Source organism: Strigops habroptila, chromosome 10 (assembly GCF_004027225.2).
Source record: "Strigops habroptila isolate Jane chromosome 10, bStrHab1.2.pri, whole genome shotgun sequence".
Classification (NCBI taxonomy): domain Eukaryota; kingdom Metazoa; phylum Chordata; class Aves; order Psittaciformes; family Psittacidae; genus Strigops; species Strigops habroptila.
This window is the reverse complement of record NC_046359.1, coordinates 32,925,168-32,948,901: the sequence shown is the minus strand read 5'-3', so window position 1 is coordinate 32,948,901 and position 23,734 is coordinate 32,925,168. Positions and strand designations below refer to the sequence as shown.

Genomic DNA, 23,734 nt, shown 5'->3' with positions numbered 1-23,734 from the left:
ACTCCAGGGAAGCAGAGCTGGAAGAAAGAGCTAGACTGCAATCACTGCAATACCTGTTAACTTCAAGAGCACCTTGACTACTCCTGGGCTCCTCTGGTCCCCCCCCAAAGAAGAGTTTTGCCTGATAGTCACCTTCCATGCCTATCCTTACAAAAGAAGGAAAGGGAAGATATCACTTTGGACGTCAGAACAGTTGCACTGCGTAAGAATTCTCGATCAGCATTTTTATTTATTGTGAAATGTTCAAGATGTTACAAAATAATCTCTAGTCACTAGAGTAATTACAACTGGCCTTGCAAAGTGCTGCATCTACTGGCTCTGGTTTAATTTTCATTGTAAGACATCTTCTCCCCTGCTGCAGGATACGGCTTCTCTAATGTTGACAAGAGCAGCAGTGCTTGTGAGGCTTTGCTGGGGGCTGTGGCTGAGCCACCGTTCTTGCAGTTGGAGGTATAGGCAGAGAAATAATTCATCCTGTAAAGCTCTGCTCGGCTTTTACAGCAACCAAGCTTGCTCAGCAGTAGAAAAAAATCCCTTCGAAATGCTTTGGTGAAAATTGCGTAGAGAAACGGGTTTGCACAGGAGTTGACAGGGTAAAATAGAACGAGCAAGATCTTGGAGTTTGTCACTGTGATGAGAGGTACCTTAAAGGCAGCGGATATGGCAAAAAAGGAGATGGGGGCCATGCAGGTAAAATCTGTGAAGATCAGTATTGCCATTCTCTTGGCAACCTTGGTATCTTTATTGGCAGTTACCAGCTCTGGATTCTGAACAGCTATGTAAATCTTAATGTAGCAAGCACAAATGACAATGAAGGCGACGACATTTAGCACTAAGATCAGCAGTATGTAAGCTTGGGAAAGACGCGTTTCAATATCCATGGGTAAACAAATGCTGACCTTCATGTAACTGCTGATCCCTAAGAGGGGCAGCACTGCTATTGAAATGGAGAATACCCAGCCGCCAAGCATGATGGGCACAGCGTGCTTCAGCCGTAGCTTTCGGTCCAGCTGCATGGCGTAGGTGATGGTGTGCCACCTCTCTATAGTGATCACTGTCAGTGTGTACACCGAGAGCTCGCTCGCGAACACGGTGAAAAAGCCGGCGGTGCTACAGCCACTGCCCGTTTGCCAATCTATGGCGTGGTTGTAGTACTGACCGCTGGTCTGGGCATCAACAGAGGCAATGAGCAGCAGATAAAGCCCCATGCAAAAATCAGCAAAGGAGAGGTTGCACATGAGGAAGCGAGGAACGGTGAGCTTGTAATGGCTGGTGATGAGAACGAGGAGTACAGTGAAATTGCCAGCAATGGCAAGGATGTTTATGAACCAGATCAGGACTCGGAGAAAGCTGTATCCGAGGATGTCTTCACAGGGATTAAATGCATCTGGTTCTGGAGTGCACGTGAGTATTTTAGGCTGACAGAAGTCATACTCAAAGTCGAAGCCAGTCATTTCGCCGTCATTGAAAATGGCTGAGTAACTGTAAGAAGTTTCTTCGTCTGTTGTGAATGGGTACATGCTCTTTTCTGCTGACCACAGTGATGTGTTGTAAGAGCCATCTCTGTAACTATTAAAAAAACAAACCCCCACAAATGGAAGTGAGCTGTTTGTTACATGCTGCTTGCACTCTTTTGTAAGATACAACAGATAACAGTTGTTTTAAATCAGTTGCTTACTACCTGTGTTTCTACAGGGTGTTTATGTATAATGAAGCCTTGTAAGGAGGCCTTTAAATGGGTAGCAGCCTTGGAGAGCAGCAAAGGTCACAGTCACATCCGCAGGAATGCTTTCTTATACAACTTGTTTATTTGTAAGTACTTTACCTTGATTGCTTTGTAAGTGAGCCATCGTTCTCATGCTGCAAGTAGACTGCAGTTCAAACTACAGTAACAGTTGCATTGATGGATTATAGATTTCATGTATATAGGTTTATCAGACAGTTATAGAAGCCAAACCAAAGTAACCTAAGGATTTTAACAGCACATCATTACCCGCCATGGGAAATGCACTTACTGAACAAAGTCCTGAGACTACGTATGACTTGAGAAGTGCTGAGGAATTTGATGTTCACAGTGTTATAAACTGAGAAGCAGAAATGCACAGTTAACCAGATACTGTTGATGGCTAGGAGTGTAGTAAGTTTAGACTGGACCCAATGCCTAATTAGAAACGTTTTAGGTGTTTAAAATAGACCTCTCTAATCTCCGGGTCACCAATAGTGTGGGGATAAGTCTATCAAAGAAGAAACATTTTAAAAGCAAACACTATCTCTTCTGATTCCCTGCCAGCACAGGTACCAATTTCACAACTATCCAATTATCCTGACGGAGTGTTTGGCGGGCAAACAATCTGCAGTGTGAAATGTGGAAAATATCTCTACTGAGAACAACTCTTCAGAAAACTGGTAGTTTTGGGATAACTTAAATACATGCCTAAACTTCCACAGCTACTGAAGCATGTACTTTATTTTTCTGGAGCAGGGTCTTAACTGGCAAATGAAGCTGAGTTGCTTTTCAGCTATTCCTGTTGGGCAAATAACTTCCCAGTCTTGTTACCCTACCTCTTCTCTCCTTACATGAAAAATTGCCCAATGTCTTGCTTTTACTTGCCTGGCTTAAACTGGAAGAGCATGGAATATATTTGTTTCTATTTATGAATATAAAATGATTTTGATTTCTGAGAGGCCATGCAAACATGCTGCCATGTGCAAGCTGGCTTTTTTGTTTGGTTGATTGGTTTGTTCTGTTTTTTTCTAGTAATAGCTGATATCTGCTGTGGTTTCCCAAACTTTGCAACTTGCAGCCAGTTCTGCTCATGAATCATGACCTTACTTCCACTTGCTTAGTATAATACCTGCTCAGGGGATTGCTGGGGTTGGGACTTAGAAAAGCAGAATCTTCAAGAGCCCATAGACTGGGCAGACTATTTAATGCACAGTGGGAGTGCAACAGATGCTAATCTGAAATGGGGACTTCTTTCGCATAGGCAATGCTGATTTGTGTGATCATATTCCTCCCTGGGGTGTCACTTCACTCACCTTTATAATGTGGTCTGATGCTCTGTGTTTACCTCCTTGCCTCACCTTGTCTCTCCCCAAAGCCACCCCTGGTAGACATACTTGGTCCTGTCGACTGCCTGGACTTTGCCTTTTTGTAGTCCTGAAGTGCTTCAATTTTGTGGTTAGGAGTGGAGTGGACAGGACTGACTGAGAGAAGCATGCAGGGGAAATGCAGGCAGGCAGCAAATCAGAAGCAGTGGCAAGAGAATCAAGGCAGCTGTTGCTTTACAACAGGTCGAATAAAACCAAATGGCAAGCGTAGGAGGTCTTGTTTGCAGGAGACCAGCAAACAAGATAATGTCCAAGGAAGTCAGTACCCCAGTGAATCGATCACACTTCAGCTGTATTTAGCTGTTGGAATTTTGTGGCTGTAACCTTTTCTTTTCTAGACTTTACAATGCTCCGACCGCATGTCAGGGCTGCTGAGAAATCCCAAGGTCTCCCATTTAGCTGCAGAGGGATAAATAGTAGCAAATCCTTAAATTTCTCCATTGAATACTGTTCTAGAGCCTGTGTCAACCAGCATGGCCAACGCAACAGTTTTGATGTTAGCCTTTCTCACTGTCCCACTGAACACTGTGTTGATATGGAACACTGAACTGTGTTGATATGGAAAGACACGTTTAGAAGCAGTAAAACAACTGCATGGGGTTATCATGCTTCCAACTGAGGGACTCTCTTTCTGACAAGGGAAACTACTGACATACAGAATTGTAATTATCATTTTATAGGCAAAGAGAATATTAACAGTAGCAGCTCGTCTTTGAATCATGCAAACAACTGCAATTATCTCAGGGCATGAGAAGTCTCCATGTAGGCTGTTAACTTCCTTAGATATTTAATCACTGTTTTGAAAGTCTTTCAAGAATTCAGAAGAGAAGCTGGAGTGAGTAAAGCTCATGAAATTACTTTTTTTTTTTTTCCCCTTTCCTTTTGAACATCAAAATCACAAATCTTGGTATAATGATAGTAAAATTACCACTGTGCAACTTGTAAAGGTGACTGAATTGGCAGCAAAAGACCTGCTGTTCTAAGAAAAACACACAAACAGCAGGAGGGGGAAGTCCGTATTTGCTACTTCCAGCATCTGCATGCAGAGAGGTACTTACAACATTTCATTAGTTGGTTTCCTCATGGTGCTTTCACACTCTTTGGAGAACTCGTCAAAAATGGAAAACAAAGAATTTTGTCTGAAAGAAGGATGAAAAGAGTGTTGAGCTGCAGTCTGGATTTTGGCCAAATTCTCGTCTCTGCAAGTGCTCTTCACAGATGCATAAGGTAAGCTAGAGTTGGCTTCACAGCAGCGTGAATGTTCATTTAGACCTCTGAAAGCGGGGAGAAGAAGGCTTCAAATACTGTGACAGTAAGCAGTATCTCATGGGGAGCTTAAGGATGGTCTTTCAGCTTGGTTATTGTTTATGATCCATTTTTTTATAGCGAAATAACTTGAAATGAAAAGCTATGTTTTGCCTTATTAAATACTGTATTGAAGTGGGCCAGATCTCCACCATGAATGATGGCAGTTATGCCAGCTTTTAGAGAAGTGCATGTTAACAAATTCTGGGAAGCTGGCCTGATACTCTGTTTTAATAACTGTTTGAGATCTGGAGGTAGGCTTTACATGGCGGAAGTAAAGCAACTTGAAAAGTACAAGTTGAAAGATAACCTATTTGGTAAAATCTCTGGTTTTGAGGTGTTGAAAGCATGGGCTGGGTACTCTACCAGTGTGAATGGAAATGGCTTTGTCTGACCTTGTTGCTGCAATAGTAGAAAGAGCCAGCAAAACCACTAAGCTGTTTTGTGTGCTCTTAAGAAAATCGGACAGCTGGAAGCTGTCTGATAAACAGAAAGTTTATGTAAAATGAAAGAAATAAGGTACCAAACTAAGCCCCTGTGTGATGCTTGTGAATAATAAGATGGCAACAAAAGCAGTTTTTTCTTTTATTTATTTTTTTTCAAGTTGTGGTATAACCTGCCTATTTCTTTTTTTCCCCCCACATTCAGGCCAGTGGAAGAAAGTCCAAGGGACTGAATGCTACCTTCTACCTTTCTGACATGTCTCAGGAAATGAGCGCATCACAGTTGTACCCCAGAAATCTCAAGAATATTTGGTATGAGGATTTTATTTCCCTAATGTCTGTGATGCTGACTTAAGTGAACCTGCTTGCCCAGTCAGATGTATGTAAGACCATGTTACCATCTCTTACTGAGCAGAGAGTGCAGTCTGTAGGTGCTAAGGAGTAGCACATGGGGCAGGGGTAGTAAAAACTGGGTGTGTTGACTGTATGTAGAGTACAGGGTAGAGAAGGGGATAGAAGGAAACAGAAACAGGCTGCAGGCATGTGAACATGAGAATACATAACCACACAAAGTCTCTTCCCTGCGTAATCTGAAGGTCTTGGGAGGCCTCAGTCTCTGTGGTCTTCTGCTGTCATCAGTAGGTAACAAGGAAAGCAGCCAGAGATCTGCCTCTCATTCTTTCGCAGTAGCTGGCCATATAGAACATAGGAGCCCATTGCTTGTACAGGTTTTTCCAGCAGCTAGGGCTATGTGGACAGCTCATCCATTAGCACTGCTCTGAACCCTGCTGATGACCCAGTAAGAGGGCAGTCCAGTTTCCTGATTTGCAGGGTAGGTTTTTTTTCCCTCCAGTTTACTAAGAAAATAGTTGTTAAATATAAGTGGCTTACTAAAGCACCCCTGTTTTTATAGAGCGTGATCACATTGCAAAATCAAGCACTTGAAAATTAATATCAGAAACTTGGTTATCTTCATCTGAATAACTTTTTTTTTCTCCCCTCCCCAGAGTTGCTTCTGCATTTAATATACTCAGAGACTTGATCTGGGACTGAATCAGAGTTTGGAAACAATGGAAAAACCTTGATTGTGGAATCTTTGCTCTATTCTTGCAGAAGCAGGAACTACTTAGTAAAATAAGGTAGGCAGAGAAAGCATACCATCACCCCTAATTTTACCCCAAAGAAGTGGATTCTACTCCTGTCTTTGCAACACAGTCCTGATGCAACGGCATGCAAGGCACGCAGATCGGGCTTCTCACAAGTGACTGCTCAGTATGTCTTTTCTGTAGCCTTCATTTGAGATAGATGAGAAGTGAGACATCCTCATAGCTTGAACTAATTTGGAGCTGCTTTGGCTCCCTAAAGCCAACTGAAGGTTGACTTCTTTGAAAGACAAATGCTGAAAAATTAGCTCCAGTTGTCTTACTGTCTGCCTGAATTGGCAGATGCAAAGCTCTCTGCGCCACAGTTTCCAACTGTGGGAAGAACAATACTGTCTATTATCTGAAATGACTGGAACTACACCGAGTAACCTCTTTTCTGTAGGCATATGTCAGGTCCTAATTTCAAGGGGTAGCTGAAAGCTGCCTTTTCTACTAGGTCATCATATCACCTGCATTAAATAAGCTACATAGCTGAAGGCTACAGGGGAGTCTTTTTAGGGCACCATGCTGTTGATAGAGATCTATCTTCTGTGTGCCAGTGGGCTTTTTAATTGAGATAGAAGCTTTAATTAAACTTAAAATAATATTCCTGCTGGCAGATCCTGGGCACAGGATGGGATCCATTTCTGTTCTAAAATAAATGGAGATCATTTTCCTGGCTTTAGCAGAGATCTGTTGTTTCGTATGAGGCCTTGCTATGTACCACAGCTTCCATGTAATTGGAATAAGGATACTCAAACCTTGTGAGCTGAATAAAGAAAAATTGCCATTTTTGAGCTTCTGAGGTACTGCAATACAATAATGAGCTACTTGAACTTACTTTTCTGTCTTTAGATTTCGAAAAGCACAGCAGTGGCTGGGATACGTTAGAACAGCTTCCACAAGGCTGCTGAATTTATCCAGTGGTGGCAGTCTCTTTAATGAGTAAGATGATGTTGCATTTAGGACTTGAATGGCCTCAAGCCCATAGCTGGGCAGGGACTCCAGCGCCGTTGAAGAAATATCCCTGTGAAATAGACAGCATTCTCTTTTCATATGTGTAAAAAAACTACCAAAGTATGACAGTAGGTAACAGCAAGTTGGTTTTTCACGAAGGTCTAAGCCTGCAAAGCTACTTCAGCACCTGCTACCCAGCTCAGAAACGTGGCCTGTGAAACTACAGGAGCTCCGGTGAGGCAAGGTGCTCATTTTGTCCTGGGGAAACCAAGACCCACTGCTCCAAGGGCTGTGCCCTGACCTCTCTGAAAGCTACCATGCACAGAGTGAGGCATGGCTTTTCAGGCCAGAGAAAGGAAGAGAAAGAGGTGAATGTGACTCTCCAGCCAGCTAACAGGTAAGACACCCTCTTGGCTCTCTGCTTGGCTTCAAAGGGCTGTTCTAGATGTTTTAATTAAATGGTTATTAATTAAAACACATAAAAGAATCCATCATTCTTGCCAAGACCAACTTAAGCAGTTTGGCTTAGGGTAACTTCAGAGGGCTGTTTGTGTGAGGAAGGGCCGTTGACATGACTAAGGATTTTCAGTGGCAGGGGTAAAAAAAGCTACAACTGTGAAAGTGATATTAGTAATGCCATGTACTGTAAAGCACCAATAAAAGGAACAAAACGGCACATGCGGCACAGAGAGCTACTTACAGAACCACCCATTGTATTGTATCACATGGTATTACAGCCATGTGATACATGGTATTACAGCACCCCTCCAGTAAGTATGTGATTGATAAATCATGAGGAGGATAATAATGTGTTTTATTCAGCACAGGCTTATAACATGCAGTCAGCTGGTTCACTTTTATAACCAAATTCTGAAACAATACATTGTAAAAACATACTTGTCCTACCAAAAACCAAGTTAGTTTGCAGTGTCAGAATATAAGGCATAGGAATAAGTTCAGGAGGATCTGACACAAATAAAGCAAGGGCTGAAATATCTAAGAGGTGGAGATCAATGCCAACGCTAGAACTGGCTGGTCTGCACTTGTCGTGGTGCAAACAGCGTTCCACCCTGTAGTTTCATGGCATCTCGTTGACATGTTTCCATTTTACAAGTAGAGAGTAAGAGATCAAGTCTCCTTCCAGACTCAAAGCCTGCCTTTGCTGAGATGACAAAGCCTGCGTGGTATAGTGCCATTCCCTTGGGACACCTGTAAACACAAACAACGGAGCAGTGGATACTTACAGGACATCTGGCCCTGTGGCCCCTCTCAGGGCGTTGTTGTGTATCCGCCTGAGGTTCTTATTGTCCTTCAGGATTCTGTGGAATCAAACATGAACTCTCTTTACATCTGTATTTTGATGGGGCTTTGAGCAACCTGGTCTAGTAGATGGTGTCCCTGCCTGTGGCAGGGGTTGGAACTGGATGATCTCCAAGGTCCCTTCCAACCCAAACCATTCTATGATTCTTCCTCTCTATCTCAATCCTTTCTCCCACCACAGCGGTGCTTGTTGCAATATCTAGCCTGGGAGTGCTTGTATTTCTCATGTGACCTTTCCCTCTGTTAATGCCATCAGACCATTATCATCTACACTTAATTTTGATTAATTTCTTCTGACTTAAACCAAGAATAACCAGTCTAGTTCCTTTGTGGCAGTAGCAGTGTTCAAAAATGCAGCAGAAGTTTTGCCCAAACCAAGAGGCTAGTCCCAGAGCATATGAGAGTGATTTAGAAATGGTTGTTTCCAGATATGAAATGTAAGTTCCTCAGTTTGGGCTGCAGCTTCAAGCTTTCTGCTATTGCTGCTAAGTTTAGAAATGTATGAAATTTTATTAAAAATGATGAGCTTTTCTCACAAAACCCGCAGCGTTCTCTAAGGGATAGTGTTTCAGGAAAAGCACTAAGTGCTGCAGGATTAACAACTGAGTTGCAATCACACTGAAACATCAGTTTTCTAATAGGCATCAGGAAATGCAGCCAGTTAAGCTGAAGGAAGAGCCTTTGACTATGTTAGAACTATTATTTAAAAAGAAATACTTTAAAAAGAAATACTGAGGAGGGGAAGCATACTCACAATTGATTCAGCTTTGTCCCATTGAAGGCATGGCTGTGGATATCTTCAAATCCATTTTTATACAATTTACTGGGGATTAACAGAAACATAAGGGAAAAAGATTTGGAAAAGATGAGATTGTTATGTATTACAGGTTTCAAATCTTAATGCTGCATTCATTTTAATGATTAGAGGGTCTGCTTATCAAGAACAAGGGTAACTATTGCATGACTTAACTCTAAAATTAAGATGAAGTCAGAGCTTAAATTCGCCAAGTACCTTTATGTTTAGCTGTAGAAGAGAACTGCTCATGAACAGATCCTCCCCTCTCTGAGGGGCTCACCTGTGCCTGCCTTGGGCTGAGATCCTGAAACAAGACATTAGTCCAGGAAAGCTCCTGGCACACAGGAGAAGACCTGTGATTTTGTGGTGTCAGCAAGTGTAAATGGAAGACTGCAAGGGCTAGAGAAGTGTCAGATGGAAAGCACCTCTAAAGCCTGGAGGAGGATGCTGCATTGCAGATCTTCTGTAGAGAAATCTTCCAGCAGCCCAAGAGACAGGTTTGCAGAGAGGTAGGAGTGAGGTGTGCATCATCCAGCAGCCAGTGAGCTGTCAGCTCTTCCAGAGTACTGCTACCAGGCTTGCATTTTGCTGTGGAAAACCTGCTGTCCCCTGCGCTGCACATAAACATTTGGTGCTACCCTGGGTTCTTGATTTCCCCACCTTGGGGCCGGATACCTAAAGGCTGGGCTCTGCTGCACCTGAAGTCCAGCTCTCTTCCTTCATTACGATATTTAGCCTATGGGTCTGATTTCCCTGAGAAAAATCCATTTGTGGTATGGACTTGCTCAAGTGAGTCCAGAGGAGGCCATGAAGATGCTCTGAGGGCTGGAGCACCTCTGCTATGGAGACAGGCTGAGAGAACTGGGCTTGTTCAGCCTGGAGAACAAGCTGAACACACATGAAACACTAACTGTAGGAAAGACTAAATTAGTTATTTGTAGAACTAAGTATTACTCTACATCTTCATAGATTACTTGTGTTTCACCAGACCATGCTGTAACAACAGGAATTACTTCAGCTAATTACAGTTAACCACATCGGGTGGAGTTAAGTTGTAGCTCTACAATTAGGAAGGTGTTGATAAGATAATCCCTTTCTTCTTCTGGTGAGCCCCCTATCATAAAAGGATGGGAGAAAAATGATCATTGGCTGTTTCCTGACTTAGACTCCCTCCCACTTAATACACTTTAGGGTTACAGTAAAAATTTTAAGCACCTTTCTCCATCTCTTTTATGTTCATTTTCTTACACTATTAACAGAATCATAATTTTGCTGAAGTTCTTTTGTAGCACTTGTTGGTAGGAAAAGAGGTTCATAAGAGGAAATGATGCCCTAATCTAAGCAATTGCTCCTCTTTAAGATTGCGTAGTAGTAGTCTTCAGTCACATTTATGCTCAGTCCCTCTAATGGTTTCAGAAGGTATTGGTCAATACATAAAATCAGTGTCAAAAGTGCTGTCATGCCAGCACATCAGCCTGATGAAGGGCCTAATTTGGTCAACTGCAGTTCTTGCTGCCCTCTACTGCACAGCTGGTCCTTCCTTGGGAGAACTGATTTTTTGGGCACATCCTGCAGAGAGGCTCAGTCTGTGATTTCTTTCTTTTTTTCCTATTTCAGCACTTCTTTGTGGAAGCTTTTGTGAGGACAAGGGTGCTGTGAAATCCGAAGGTGGCTCTTGCTGTGCTGGCTGATGACACCTTGGCTTTCTGCTGCTTTTTGAATTCCTCAAGTGGGGCATCTCACCTAACATCAAACCATCTCACAGGTGGCTGTAGCAATGAATCCACAGTTTGTTAAAAGGAAAGTCTTGGGTTGTGGAGACTTACGGGAGTCAATGTCAAAAGAAATCAGGGTAACATCAAACATTGGTTCTTCATACCAATTCCTTCTCTCCTTTACTCCTCTTTAGAGGGACCCTGTGCAGCTGAAGCTCAGCAGTGTTAGGTCAGTATTTTCAGCCTGGTTGGTCCCTGAAAGCACTATTTCAAGAAGCCATATGCCTGAGGGGAGAAGAGAGACTTTGGCCTCCAGCACAGCTTGTGGAGTTTATGTCCTGTTGATGGTAGATTTAAAAACAACATTGCATGGAAGATGAGGATTTGGATTCCTCCTAATTCCTTTCCTAAGTGAAGTTAGCTTCTGGATAAAACCCACCTCTTCAGCTTGAAGAACACCCCTCTGTTTCCTAAGAATTTAAAATTTAACTCACAATACAAACATATATTGCATGGGGCTTAATTTCCAGATTTTCATAAAGCCAACCTCAAGCTTTATAAAGTTTTCCTTAAGCAGAAGTGTTATCGTCACAGAAGGAACTGGAGCTAGGATTATTTTACTCACAGTGTCAGTGATTCATTGTTCATCCCCTGGAAGGCATTCTGCGGGATAGCTGTCATATGCAAGTTATCACAGAGCTCCCTTTGGGAGGAAAAATGAAGGAAAAAATCAAAGGTATTTTTGTCAGTGATCCAGGAGGATAAAGATGGCAAAGACTTACAGCTGGGTTAGGTTGGGTCTCTACTTACAAAATAAAATGAGCTTCTAATGAGAAGATCTGTGTCAGGTCTGGAAATTGTCTTATTCCAGTGTTACAGATGCTCCTAGAGAAAAGCATCATTCCTATTTACGGGAGGAAAGATTACCACAGTAGACGCAGCAAAAAGCCAACTCAGTAGTTACGAGTTTAACATGCATTAAACAATGCATTAAAAGGTGAGTGACAAATATAATAATTTTTAAGTAAGCTCCAATTGTGTTTATAAGGCCTGTAAAAATTAAGTTTGTAGCATCCTTGGGCAATGTCCTGGAGAAGCAGTGTGTGTTCTCTCTACATTAAGTGCAAGGAAGAGATTTTATTTACCCCTTTTACATAGTACCTTGTCAATCTGAAAGCTTTATTTTAGAAATAAGTACTTAGCAGAAGTAATTTTCAGGCTTTACTACTATTTTGTCCATTACTGCTCTGGGTTACTTTATTTTGCTGCCTATTGACAGACCTTACTATTGGTTAACTGCACATTAAAGCTATTGTAAATTATATATGTACTTCTGGTGTATTGTAATGCATGAAAACCTTTTTTTTCCTTATACTCCTTTCTTTATCTGTCTACTCCTATAGAGGGAGGAAAAACAGAAAAGAAACAGAACTCTTTCTTCCTTTCTTACAAGTATTTTAGCCTTGGAAGGTTTCTGAACGCTCCGTCCTCGATGTGCAACAGATTTTTCATGTTCAGGATTAATCTGTAATGAAGGGAAAATATTTCAGTATTATAATTGTTATACGTTTGGGAGGGTCCTGAATTTTGCTTGCAGTGGCCTTTGTCAGAAAACAGCCAACAGCAGAATATGGCAGAAGGTTCTCTTACTGTGAACCAACCTTCTACAAATACACCATGAGTGCATTTTGAAGCACTATTGGTAATAAAAATGGCCTGCAGTTGTTAGGTAGCTGGCAAAAGATAACAGCTGCATCATCCCTTGTTTCCATTATATTACTGATGCCCTGCCTAGCCAGGAAAGGCAGTTCCTCAGAGGGTTTAACCTCTTAGAGCACCATGGACTCCCTTAGAGCAGTGGCTAGTAGCACCAGATGCCTGCTTAGATCTGCAGAAACCAGGAGATGGAGGTAAGTGTGTGAGAAGTAGTATCTGCTAGTGGTCACTCAAAAAATGGGCAGCACCTCTTGACCAAGGAGCACTTTTTGCAGCTGTACTATCTGGTAAAACTATATGTTTGCATAAAAGCCCAATAGCTGTAGTCCAGCTCCCTCCCTGTGCATAATTTACAAAATTCAAAGGTTTTAGCATGTGGAATTGCAACAGGAGATCAAATTAGGGAATGCCGTTGAACCCACCTACCCTGATCATCCATTAGAAGTGGACTAGAGTGCAGCCTGGGACATGAGGCCCTTGCAACGTGAGGCAAGCGGAGCATTCAGGGTCCAAAAAGGTTTACTTTCTAGCCTCCTGTAGGTCTTTAATGGTTGTGCTTAGCTTCTTGGTTTTGGAGGAAAGGCAAATGACAAACTATCCATAAAATGTAGGTGAATGCATGGGGTCAAATCTTTTATTCCTTCCCTAAACCCACCATTGATTCTAGTTGGAAGTTGGACCCAGTCAGAGCTGGATAAATCTGTATCTATTGCTTATGTAACTGACTTCAATGAAGTTCACATGTAAGGAAAAAAAAAAGAGATGGATTTTTTCCTCACTCAGTTACACCGTTTTTAAGCCACTCACTGATCATGCTATGTGGAAAAGGCAGTAATGAGCTATTGAATCAGATTTACAGTTTCCAATTTCACTAAATATTTCAGAACATTCTCCTAGTCATTGCCTTTAACTCAGTCTCTCAGATGCCTGTGCTCTGTGAGTCAAGTTTAAAATCAGTGCATGTTCTGTTTGAGTAACATTTTAGCGCTCGAAAGAAGAGCTATGCATACCAAGCAGCTGTACTTAAATACTGTAGGGCTTTGAGAACTGCATCTTCATAAAGGAAGATTTTTCTCATCAGTTGTCATCTCGAATTATTTCCCTGCTTAGAAAGCTTGACAGTGCCAGCAGAATTAGAGAGATCTCTGCTCCTACCATTGAGCTCACTGCAAGCTGTACGACTCTCTGCACATGGATGTCTTTGCATGATTTAGCTCTCCAAGGCTAGACCTCACAGAGTGCTCGCTGTTTCATATGGTACTTTGGAGAGAAATGTTTCTCATCATAGATCTAATCCAAAGCCAAGCGAAGTAATAGAGAAAGATTTGGTCCAAGAATAATTTTCTGCAGACTGCTTATTCCTTGATGATTCTAAATCATGACATGGATGCCTTTTTTTAACTGATGCTTACATTTCAGACAAAGTGGGAAGGCCGTCAAATGCGCTCGCTTCTATTCTCTCCAGGGAGTCGCTCTGAGAGATTTCACTATAATGAAAAAGGCAGACACAAAGCAATATATTAACAGAAAAGAAATCAGCTTTCCACTTTGTATTTCCTCCTTTTATACAGAGTTATTCAACCTCCCCACCAATTCCGTTTGGCAGCAGTGTCCATGCCTCACCCCAGACATCTTGAGACCCTGTGCCAGTAGGGATAGAGAGAGACCAGCCTGTTGCTGTCTTGGCAAAAGGGAACACCAACGCTTCGGAGTAAGTACCTCTGTAATACAAATTTCCATCTTCTCAGTAAACTGTGGCTAAGGTAGCAACTAAGGGTCAGAACTGATGTAAACAAAGTCTTTAAACAGAGCCTTTTGCTCCCATTGATGATCCCACTTAGTGAATTTACTTGCATGTTCAAGGATGTAGGTAATGTTGCCAGAGCTTCATACACTATTAGTAAGTCAGGGTGATGGTCGTCTAATCCACAGATGTAGAAATACACAAATATGCATTCAGTGCATGTTATGCATAATTTTTGGTTTAAAATGCCATTTTCATACATGCAAACTGAAAGGAAGTGCCTCTTTTTCATTGCTACACTGACCAACATAACTGGTTTTGTAGGCACTGTTAGATTTTGGTGTATAGATGCTCCTATTCCACCCATGTACTTAAGAATAACCAATGCTGAACATAGAGGGGAAAAAAAATCCACTTATTTAATGCTTGTTAAATGCCTGCTTGATTAAGATTTATAGGGCTACACAAAATGGACTCCTGAAAGTTAATAGTATGTATTGATGCATATGTAAGGGTAAGGTCTTCAAAACAGTGTGTTTCTTGACAAAATTGACTGGAAGCACACACAAACTAAACCCAAGATTATATACTGTCAAGAAAAAAGTATTTTCTAAACAACTGGAATGCATCTACAAAATCAGAGTCAGTATTGTCACAGTACTGAGAATTATCTTATTTCAGTTATAAGAAAACAATTCCTTTTGGTGTTGATATAAAAACTCTTAAACCAGAATGAATTTTTTGATTTGTAGTTGCAAAGGGGGATCACACTAGAAATCATCTATTAAACATGTGTGTATGTAGTATAGAAATATTAATGATTTTTTCCATAACCAGAATGCACTGAGATTGTTATTTTTGGTATTGCACTAGTTACTCATAAATGAAAGACAGATGTAGGGCAAGTCGCTAGCGGGGCACCTGATCCTTAGAGACTCAGGGGCTGGGAGAGGTCAGTGCCTGCTGGCAGAGCTTGAAGAGTCTTTCAGGTCTGGGGTCTGAAACATGCTCCTTCCATGGGATCCCTCCTGTCTGCCACTGGTTTACCATTTAGATATGTTGAAATGACTGATGGCAGTGAGAATAATTTATCATCTGATTTGCAGATGGTGATCAGTTGCCAAATAGATGATTTAGAGATTAAATTAAAAAAGTTTTAAAAATATGTACTCTTCAAAGTAACACTAAATCTCAATGTAATTATGAAGTGTTCTATAGATTTACTTCAGACAAATATATCGATTTCTATGCTGTGAATTTGGAGAGAGCCATTAAAAGGACACAAAGTAATCAATTAAATTCTCTTTATCAAAGGGAAAATGTCAATGAACAAGATATTCTCTGTGAAGAATAGGATATGCATACAGTTTGGGCAAGTTTAGCCTCAAGTCATCCAGGTAGGAAAAACTTTGTAGGTTTAAGTTGGTGTCCCATCTGAAAATGGTTAAGTTCTCATCAATCATTCAGAGACAAGTGAATTCAAGAATACAGCGCCCTTGGATTTTACTATCCTACTTTACTGCAGTGGAATACATACAGCGGAGTTTAGCTTATTTTCTACTTGCTAGAGCTACAGTAACACACAAATTTATAATTTGGCCAAAATTGTTTAACCAATGAGCACTAAAAGCTGAACTAAGTCCAGTTGAGTTCTATTCAGGCATTTGCATTACCCTCATCCTTCAAGTCTTTGCCTTCAAGAAGGCACAACAGAAAAGTTTTCTACTTTTCTCTTTTTGTTTACTTGAAAGTAAATTATGTAACATCTAATACATATTTTAATACCTGATGCACTATGTGCTTTTCATAGGTGAAGAGAAGGTATAAAAAGTGCTCCTTGAAAAGAAAGTGGCATCATTTGTGCTGCTGCTTAGGTTCTGCACTGCACTGCTGTGTCACCAGCTTTGTCTTTTCGACACCACTCAGCTCAGATAAAGTAAAATAATAATAAATAATGGAAACTCCATCCTGCCATCTTTCAGCTGGACTAAAAACGGAAATAAGGGCAAGAGTGGTCAGATGAGCTTTATGGTCTGAGTCCTTCATATAAAATAGGTACAATACCAAGGGAGGGGAAGCAACACAGACTCAGTGTGCAAAATTACAGCACATGTAAACCAAAAGATCCAAGAAACAGGTTCAGTCCTACTGATTCCCCTGCCAAGCTTATATCTCAGTGCATAACACCAAAGAATTATCTTATTTGGGTATTATGTAAATGTATAATCACAGAATGCCATAGCTATCATTGCAGTGGTAATGACTGATGGTAAGAATCTATCTCCTCTGCCAATCAAAAGCTCCTACCAGCAGCTATTAAGCTGTACCCAGTTCTCTCCGACATGATTAATGTTTCATTATGTGATCTGTTAAACATCTGTTAAAAATCACACCTTTTCAAAGAATCTTTTATGTACTGCTTGTAAGAAAAGAAATGCTATATTTATCCTTTCCCAGTGGGGTTTTTTCACCTATGGTATGCTTTAGCAACACATTTTCACATTACTGTAAAAAGATGTTGTTTCAGATGGAGGTTTATGATAGAATTTCTAATGAGAAATTAAGGAAAACCTGTGGAAAATGTCATCAACTTACATGATGAAGGCATCTCTAAGTCCTTCAAATGCGTGTGATGGGATTACTTTTACAGAGAGATGAGTAAATGATCTGAAAAAGAAGAGAGGGAGGAAAGGATTGTAAAGCATGGGGTTTCCTTGTTTACCCATTTTACCATTATGATAGGGAGAAAAACAATAAAGCATAATTCTTTAAGGTCCCTTCCAACCTGAACCATTCTATGATAATGCCACTTTATTTCATGGCCTGATCGATTTACCATTGATCTCAGCTAAATGGAATTCAAAGGATATTGGGGCAGTTCCTCAACAGCATAAATTTGAGACTAATCACCATTAAATCAATAATAATTATAACCTATTAAGTAAATTAATAGCCTAATGGAAGTGAGCTGCTACGTTCGTAAAGGAGGCTATAGGCTATTTAAAGTCAGTTCCTCAGAAAAAGTGACCACCATGTAAAGCTTTCTCTATAAAACAGTATCTTTGCATTTGCTGGACCATGCTTTCCTCCCAGCAGCATCCCTGTAATGTTGCACCATGGCATCCTGCATTTGCTGGCAATGCTCTGGCTGTGTACAAGTCTAGAAGAAATCTAAATCAGGCCTGATATGGTGGAGTTTTTTATCATTCTGTTTTAAAATGAGTTGCATCAGTGTGGTTAGCTGATTAAGAGCAAGCATACATTTTCCTTCTTAATTTTTTAGTTACTCTGACTGAGAAGTTAATAATGATGTGGGAGACAGATCTGCATTTTACCATTCTACTCCACATCTGAATCACAGTACTTTTACCAGCCAGTTTATCTTATACCCATGGCCATACTCTGCCTGATAATGGCCAGAGGAAAATATTTAACATTTTTCAAGACATTATCTCTGTGCAGACAGATAATTGCTCCATTTTGCTTTATAATTAGAGACATTTGTTTTCCACCCTTAAAACCACCCCTCAAGGTTTTTGACTTGAAATGTTTCCGTGCTATTCATATAACGTGTTTTTTTCCCCTTTGCTGTTGTAGTCTTTTACATGAAGACAATTAAAAATGTTTATCAACGTTTTAATATATATGTATTTTATATACATATACATACACACATATGTCATGCCCACACAATATAATGGCAGGCTGCAAAACATATGTATGTCTTGGAGTTACAAATCTAGATGTGCTAAGGAACCTGGCAGTCAATTCCTAGCTACATTCCAAACAGTCTGTATGATCTGGGGCAAATCATTTAGTTTCCTTGCACCTTGATTTCCTGTCAGTAAACTGGGAATAACAACCCTTCTCTACCTAATAGGGATGTTGTAAGGATATGCATGTTTTTCATGTTACCGTGCCTGGGTCATACCTATCTCTATATGGATGCTGGCATGTTTTGTTTTGTGTGAGGTTTGGCTAAATCAGAAATGAAACTAAGTCATGGGTCTTGAAAAATGTATTTGTCCCTGAGAGGACAGACAGGTAGAGATAACCTGCAATAGCACTCAATGTTCTGAGCCAAAAGGAAAAGGGCTTCAAGAAGTAGTAAAAAGTAGAAGCTGAGCAATTCCTGCTCTATAACCCTGGCAGCAGGAACTTTTCACATCTGCACCATCAGCTGGGGCTCCTTGGAAAATAAAACATGCCTGTTGTGAAATTGTCTGCCAAAAAAAATTGTCATTTACACAAGAAATAGAAACGTAGCTGAAAATGCAAAAATTAAAACCAGGTCTTGGCTTTTAATTACATCAAAATCTGAATCCCAGAAGCCTCCTACCTCCCTGTGATGTGCCTGTGAGCAATGTGGCAGTTGTAAAATTCCCATAGTGTGTGGCTCGGAGTGACCCACTCCCTGCTTGCAGAAGGCCTTTGGCAATGGTGCTCTGAGCTTAGGCATCTTAGCTATGTGATTAAATTTAAGTGGGATGACCCAGAAGTTTTAATACGTACTGTAGCTAAACTGCATCATGGCACTCAATCCATTCTGTATTTCCATTTCATTGGTTTTTGGGTTTTTGTTCTTGTGAATTCACCCTGATAGCTGGAACTGTGAACTCATCTGGTTTGACATTACTTTGTCCCATTAAGCATCTCACAAAACAGCAAGAACAAAGGAAAAAGGCAATTAATAATCAGCCTTCTCTCTTAATCCTCAAAATACTGGTGTAGCACACACAGACACCTCCTACATCGATAAAGACATCTTAAATTCACCCAAAATGTGAATATTCCCACCCCTATATTTGTCCACTTTACCTTCCTAGTTTCTACCTCAAAACGTGCCTGTGTTAAAGGGGAACATTTTCATTTAGATGTCTCTTTCTGTACTTACATTTTGAAGAAGATTCTCTAGCTTGTTAAGCACAATCCAGCCTGTGTATATGTATATGCATTCAGATTGATAGAGTTTTGAACTGCCTGTTGCAAGCTTAATTCTTTCCAGAGCGCCGTGTAAAGTGAGGCCTTATCTCATGTGATGTCTCTGCTATTGAACATGACTGATGTCTTTGATAGTTCACAGTGAAACTTAAGCAGGTGCTATCAGGAATTATAGGAGTCATAGAATGGTTTGGGTTGAAGGGACTTTAAAGCTCATCTGGTTCCAACACCTTCCACTAGAGCAGGTTGCTCAAGCCCCTGTGTCCAACCTGGCTGTGGACACTGCCAGGGATGGGGCAGCCACAGCTTCTCTGGGCACCCTGTGCCAGGGCCTCAGCACCCTCACAGGGAAGAATTTCTTCCTAATATCTCATCTAAATCTCCCCTCTGTCAGTTTAAAGCCTTACCTACCAATGCTGTCACTCTGCTGTAGAAGGCTGTTATATTTTAGTGTCTCTATTTTATAGGATTACTCCTCTTTCTGATGCCCAAAAAGTGAATCCATAAGATAGGCTTCTCCTGAGAATGGCAAACTTTTATTCTGTGGTGCCCTTGGACTTAACTCAGGATTGGGAATGTTGACTGAAATTAACACTGAAACCCCGTCATGTACCTAGGACTTTTATCAGCTTCTGGGGGCAATGTAAAATGTTCGCATTTATTTTTAAAGCCCTGTATATCAGGCATTATCTACCTGAAATGCGACCTATGATGCTGGATCTATGACACAAGCAGTTAAAGAGTACTTTCCCCTAGATGATGATGGGATGAGTGTCCTATGAAAGACACTTTGGCCCTGAAACTGAATTTCTCTGTCAATCCCAAAGAGCTAAATGTGTTCCCAGTGAAGAAACGGTAGAACTGGCTACTTCTTCAGGCTCTTGCCACAAAGCTTTGGATTTGGTACCTAGTAATTTGGTGCCTGATGATGTGCCACTTACCCTACTGCAGAAGCCTTGCATAGAGGGGCACACACTCAGGCATAGCAAAGTGGACCTCACTGTGAAATGAGGTTTTGTAAGGGGCAGAAGGGTGTTAGGTATCCAGTGCCCATTACTGTACAGCTGGAGTTGGGCGCCTATCCATTTAGACTTTGCTAAAAAAAAACCCAAAAGTACATATGAGACTTCGAAAGAAGGAAAATCACGTTTTGTTTCAAAATATAATGGTGTATGAAAGATTATTTTTCTGCTGAGTCTGGAAGACACATAGCTGCTATAGCCAAAATGGCATAAAAGGTGTCTGGATAATGGAGTTTCTACAGGGTTTGTGTAATGTCCAAATTAAAAACAGGAGCCTGAGAAAAAATATGGTCCATTCAGGACTGTATAAAACACATCATTCTGCAACCTGTCGGAACTCTAATGGTTTTGAAAACTCTTCCAGCAATAATGTGACATGGCAAGAATAACTTGGGTGAAGAAAAATGGCTGAAATTTCCCTACAGGGGATATACTTGGGATATAACAAATTATCAGAAGTACATTTGGAAGCACAGCTCATTACAACATCAGGGCTTGAATTACTCAGGTATAGCTGGAGTTACATATTGGTGTTTATTTTCTTGACCGACCATAGTAGTAAGGACTTTAGCAAGCACTATACTGCAGTTCCCCTGGTGCCCACAGGTATAGATGTGGCTATGCAGGAACAAAAGTAACTTCCTCTTGCTTTGTCTGTCATACACAGGGCTGGGCAGCAGGAGAAAAGAGCTAAAAAGACTGGTAAAGTATGGAAGGAGAGGGTATCAGTACTAGTAAAGCTGGAAAAGCCATATGAGTAAGAGAGAGGGAAGTTGAAGGAGCTGGACATGTCTGCAAAGTCAGACTGAAAGACATGGATTTTTTGGACATCTAAGTGTAAATATTTTCTCTGTAGGAATATTGAGCAGAATCTTGGTTGAACTCTTTTCCGATTGTAAAGTTGGTTTCTACAGCCAGCCTAATGGCTAGACTTGGGCACAATCATAAAGATTAAATGTTATATTAAAGCTTGAAGGGAAAAATTCGTCTCTTATTTTTACCCATAATCTAACTCCATTGATCTGAGTGAAGTGTGACTGGCAGCAGCCATAAGCCCATTATCTATCTTAACCTGATCACTGAGGATGGGATGTCATTTGTTCTTGTGGTGATAGAAAAGGAAAAATAAAAGAGTAAACCAAAAAAGGATAGAAAAAAATCTTATCGATTTAGAGCTTTTGATAGCCTCTCTGGGCTGAGATGTGCATCCTCCTAATAAACATGCTAAATCACTGCAAAAACTAACCCCCCATTTGTTTCTGCTGCTGCAGGGATCCTCGATGTGGCTGATGCACTGCTTGCTCTGCCCGTGGTACAAACACCGGGGAAGAAACGTGCTTGTTGCAGTATCTGTGGAGAGTCTCTCCAGCATCCATGGGCTCTGGTTTCTCTGTGACTAAGGTAACGCAGGAAAATGTGGAATGCCTGATCCCTGGCAGTGTTCAAGGCCAGGTTGGATGGGGCTTGGAGCAATCTGATCTGGTGGAAGGTGTTCCTGCCAGTGGCAGGGGGTTGGAACTAGATGAGCTTTGAGGTCCCTTCCAACCCAAACCAGTCTGGGATTATATGAAATGGGGAAGAAACCAATTCATGACAGAGAGTTTTCTAAGAACTGTCTTTGGAGGAATGATTCACATGGCTCTAGATTAATACAAATTAGTGTTTCTTTCTCCTATCAATTCTCAAGCCAAGGAGAAAGGGAAGAGGAGATCAGGGTTAGTATCATCCCTGGGAAATTTCAAAAGCATGTTAGATTTACAAACAAGTTAGATGAAAAGTGGAAAACACAGGCTTTGTTGCCAAAAGGGCAAGTCATGCTCCTGTCATGCTCAAGTCATGCACAGGTAACTGAGGGATCCTAGAAACAATAACTATGCTATCTGTGGGTCGTTTAATTTTGTATTTTGATGCCATGATTGTTTAGATCAGTGCTGTAATTGAGCCCATGAACAACCCACCAACACTTGAATACCTACCTATATCAAGTATTTGGTCTGATCTACTAGATCCTGAGCTTGGAGTGTGGTGTGAGAGTGGGATAAGGGAACACCTGTGATTCCCTGTTGTTATAATTTAACCCTAATTCCCAGAGGTGCATTAGGCAGAAAGATATGATGGACTACCCTATAGAGATCCAGACAGCCTGTCAAAACTTAGAGAAGCTTTTTTACTGCCGTAAGTAAGCAGTAAGAGAGCGAAAAAAGATTAGCCACTCACTTGTCAATGAGTTGGAACTTGAAAAGAGGCAACAAGCACTGCTACGATGATTCTGATGTTTCAATATCAGGGGCATTAAATGGCACAAGCTTTTGGAGAAGAACTTGCAAAAAGTCCGAGGGATTTGTGAAAGAAAAAGCAAACAAACCCCAGGACTGGCAAAAGCTTTAAGACCGGGTATCAACCTTTCAATCGGGTTTATTTAAAGTTGACTGTGCCACTACAAGGTGCTGGTTTTGGAATAGAAAAGGCAGCTTGTGCGTCCTGCCTCCGCGGGGGAAGACTGAAAGTTCGGACACCTTCCCTCTGTCAGCGGGGCTGGTGCCACGCGGTTCTGAGCGCACCACATTTTGCCCATCGAGAAAACGTCCCTAAAGACGCGCATCTTCTTGCCGGGGACAAAACCCCGCGGCAGCATTTCGAGCCCAAGCAACCGCCCAGCCCCAAGCGCCCGGCCACCTCTCCTCGCCTCTGCGGGGTCAGTGATGCTCAAAACGCGCCCGCTGTCCGTCCGTCCCTGTCCCCGCTTCCCCGCGGTACTTACGCGCGGGCGGGCGCGGGGGGCGCCCCCTGCCGCGGCGGTGGGCAGCGCAGGGCGCGCTGGGTGCAGGCGCAGCGCGGTGGGCAGCGGCCGCCAGCCCCAGCGGGCAGCAGCGGCGGCAGCAGCAGGAGCGGCAGCAGCGCGGGCACCATGGCCGGGGCGTATCCACCCTCGGCTCTGCCCGCCCGCGGGACGCGGCCGGAGCCCCCGGCTCCTCCTGCCCCCGCCCCGGGGCGGGCTCGCCGCCCTCCGCCGCATCTCGGCCCCCCCCGGGCTTCCCGAGGAACGTCCTGCCTCAGCTTGCAGGTGATGAAGTTGGATGCAAAGCTTACAGGTGGCAAGCAGAAGTGTTCTGCTTTGGTTTTCACAAGTCCCCTAACCACCTTGGTCGCTGGAGTGCCCTGGTAGAAGGATTGGGAACACACGTGGGAAGACAGGTTGAGTGAGGGGATTCTCCTCCTCTATTGTGCTCTGGTGAGAGCCCCCACCTGCAGTCCTGTGTCCAGCTCTGGGGCCCCAGCACAAGAGGGACATGGAGCTATTGGGGCAAGTTCAGAGGAGGCCACAAAGATGCTCCAAGGGCTGGAGCAGCTCTGCTCTGCAGACAGGCTGAGAGAGCTGGGCTTCTTCAGCGTGGAGAAGAGAAGGCTCTGGGGAGACCTTAGAGCAGCTTCTAGGGCTGACAAGAAATCTGGAGAGGGGCTTTTGGCAAAGGTCTGTAGCGACAGGACAAGGGGGAATGGCTTTAAACTGACACAGCGGAG

At 42.1% G+C, this 23,734-nt stretch overlaps 1 protein-coding gene across 1 annotated transcript; it reads right to left on the bottom strand.

Moving 5' to 3' along the window:
• Nucleotides 1-258: 258 nt before the first annotated feature.
• LOC115613652 (lutropin-choriogonadotropic hormone receptor) lies at nucleotides 259-23,122 on the bottom strand. The gene is made up of 11 exons (XM_030499437.1): nucleotides 22,974-23,122; nucleotides 16,845-16,916; nucleotides 13,918-13,992; nucleotides 12,240-12,314; nucleotides 11,600-11,674; nucleotides 11,415-11,492; nucleotides 9,033-9,101; nucleotides 8,203-8,277; nucleotides 6,843-7,028; nucleotides 4,170-4,385; nucleotides 259-1,569 (listed from the first exon to the last, which is right to left on the bottom strand). The coding sequence occupies exons 1-11, from the start codon at nucleotides 23,120-23,122 to the stop codon at nucleotides 324-326; spliced, it is 2,316 nt and encodes a 771-aa protein (XP_030355297.1). The 3' UTR covers nucleotides 259-323.
• Nucleotides 23,123-23,734: the final 612 nt, after the last annotated feature.

What these genes read in the sequence shown, in the direction of transcription:
- LOC115613652 (XM_030499437.1), bottom strand. Translation starts at nt 23,122, where the DNA reads ATGGTGCCCGCGCTGCTGCCGCTCCTGCTGCTGCCGCCGCTGCTGCCC. An exon ending in AACAATGAATCACTGACACT is followed by an intron (nt 9,102 to 11,414) that starts GTGAGTAAAATA and finishes GTTAATCCCCAG; the next exon opens with TAAATTGTATAAAAATGGAT. An exon ending in GGGACAAAGCTGAATCAATT is followed by an intron (nt 8,278 to 9,032) that starts GTGAGTATGCTT and finishes TTGATTCCACAG; the next exon opens with AATCCTGAAGGACAATAAGA.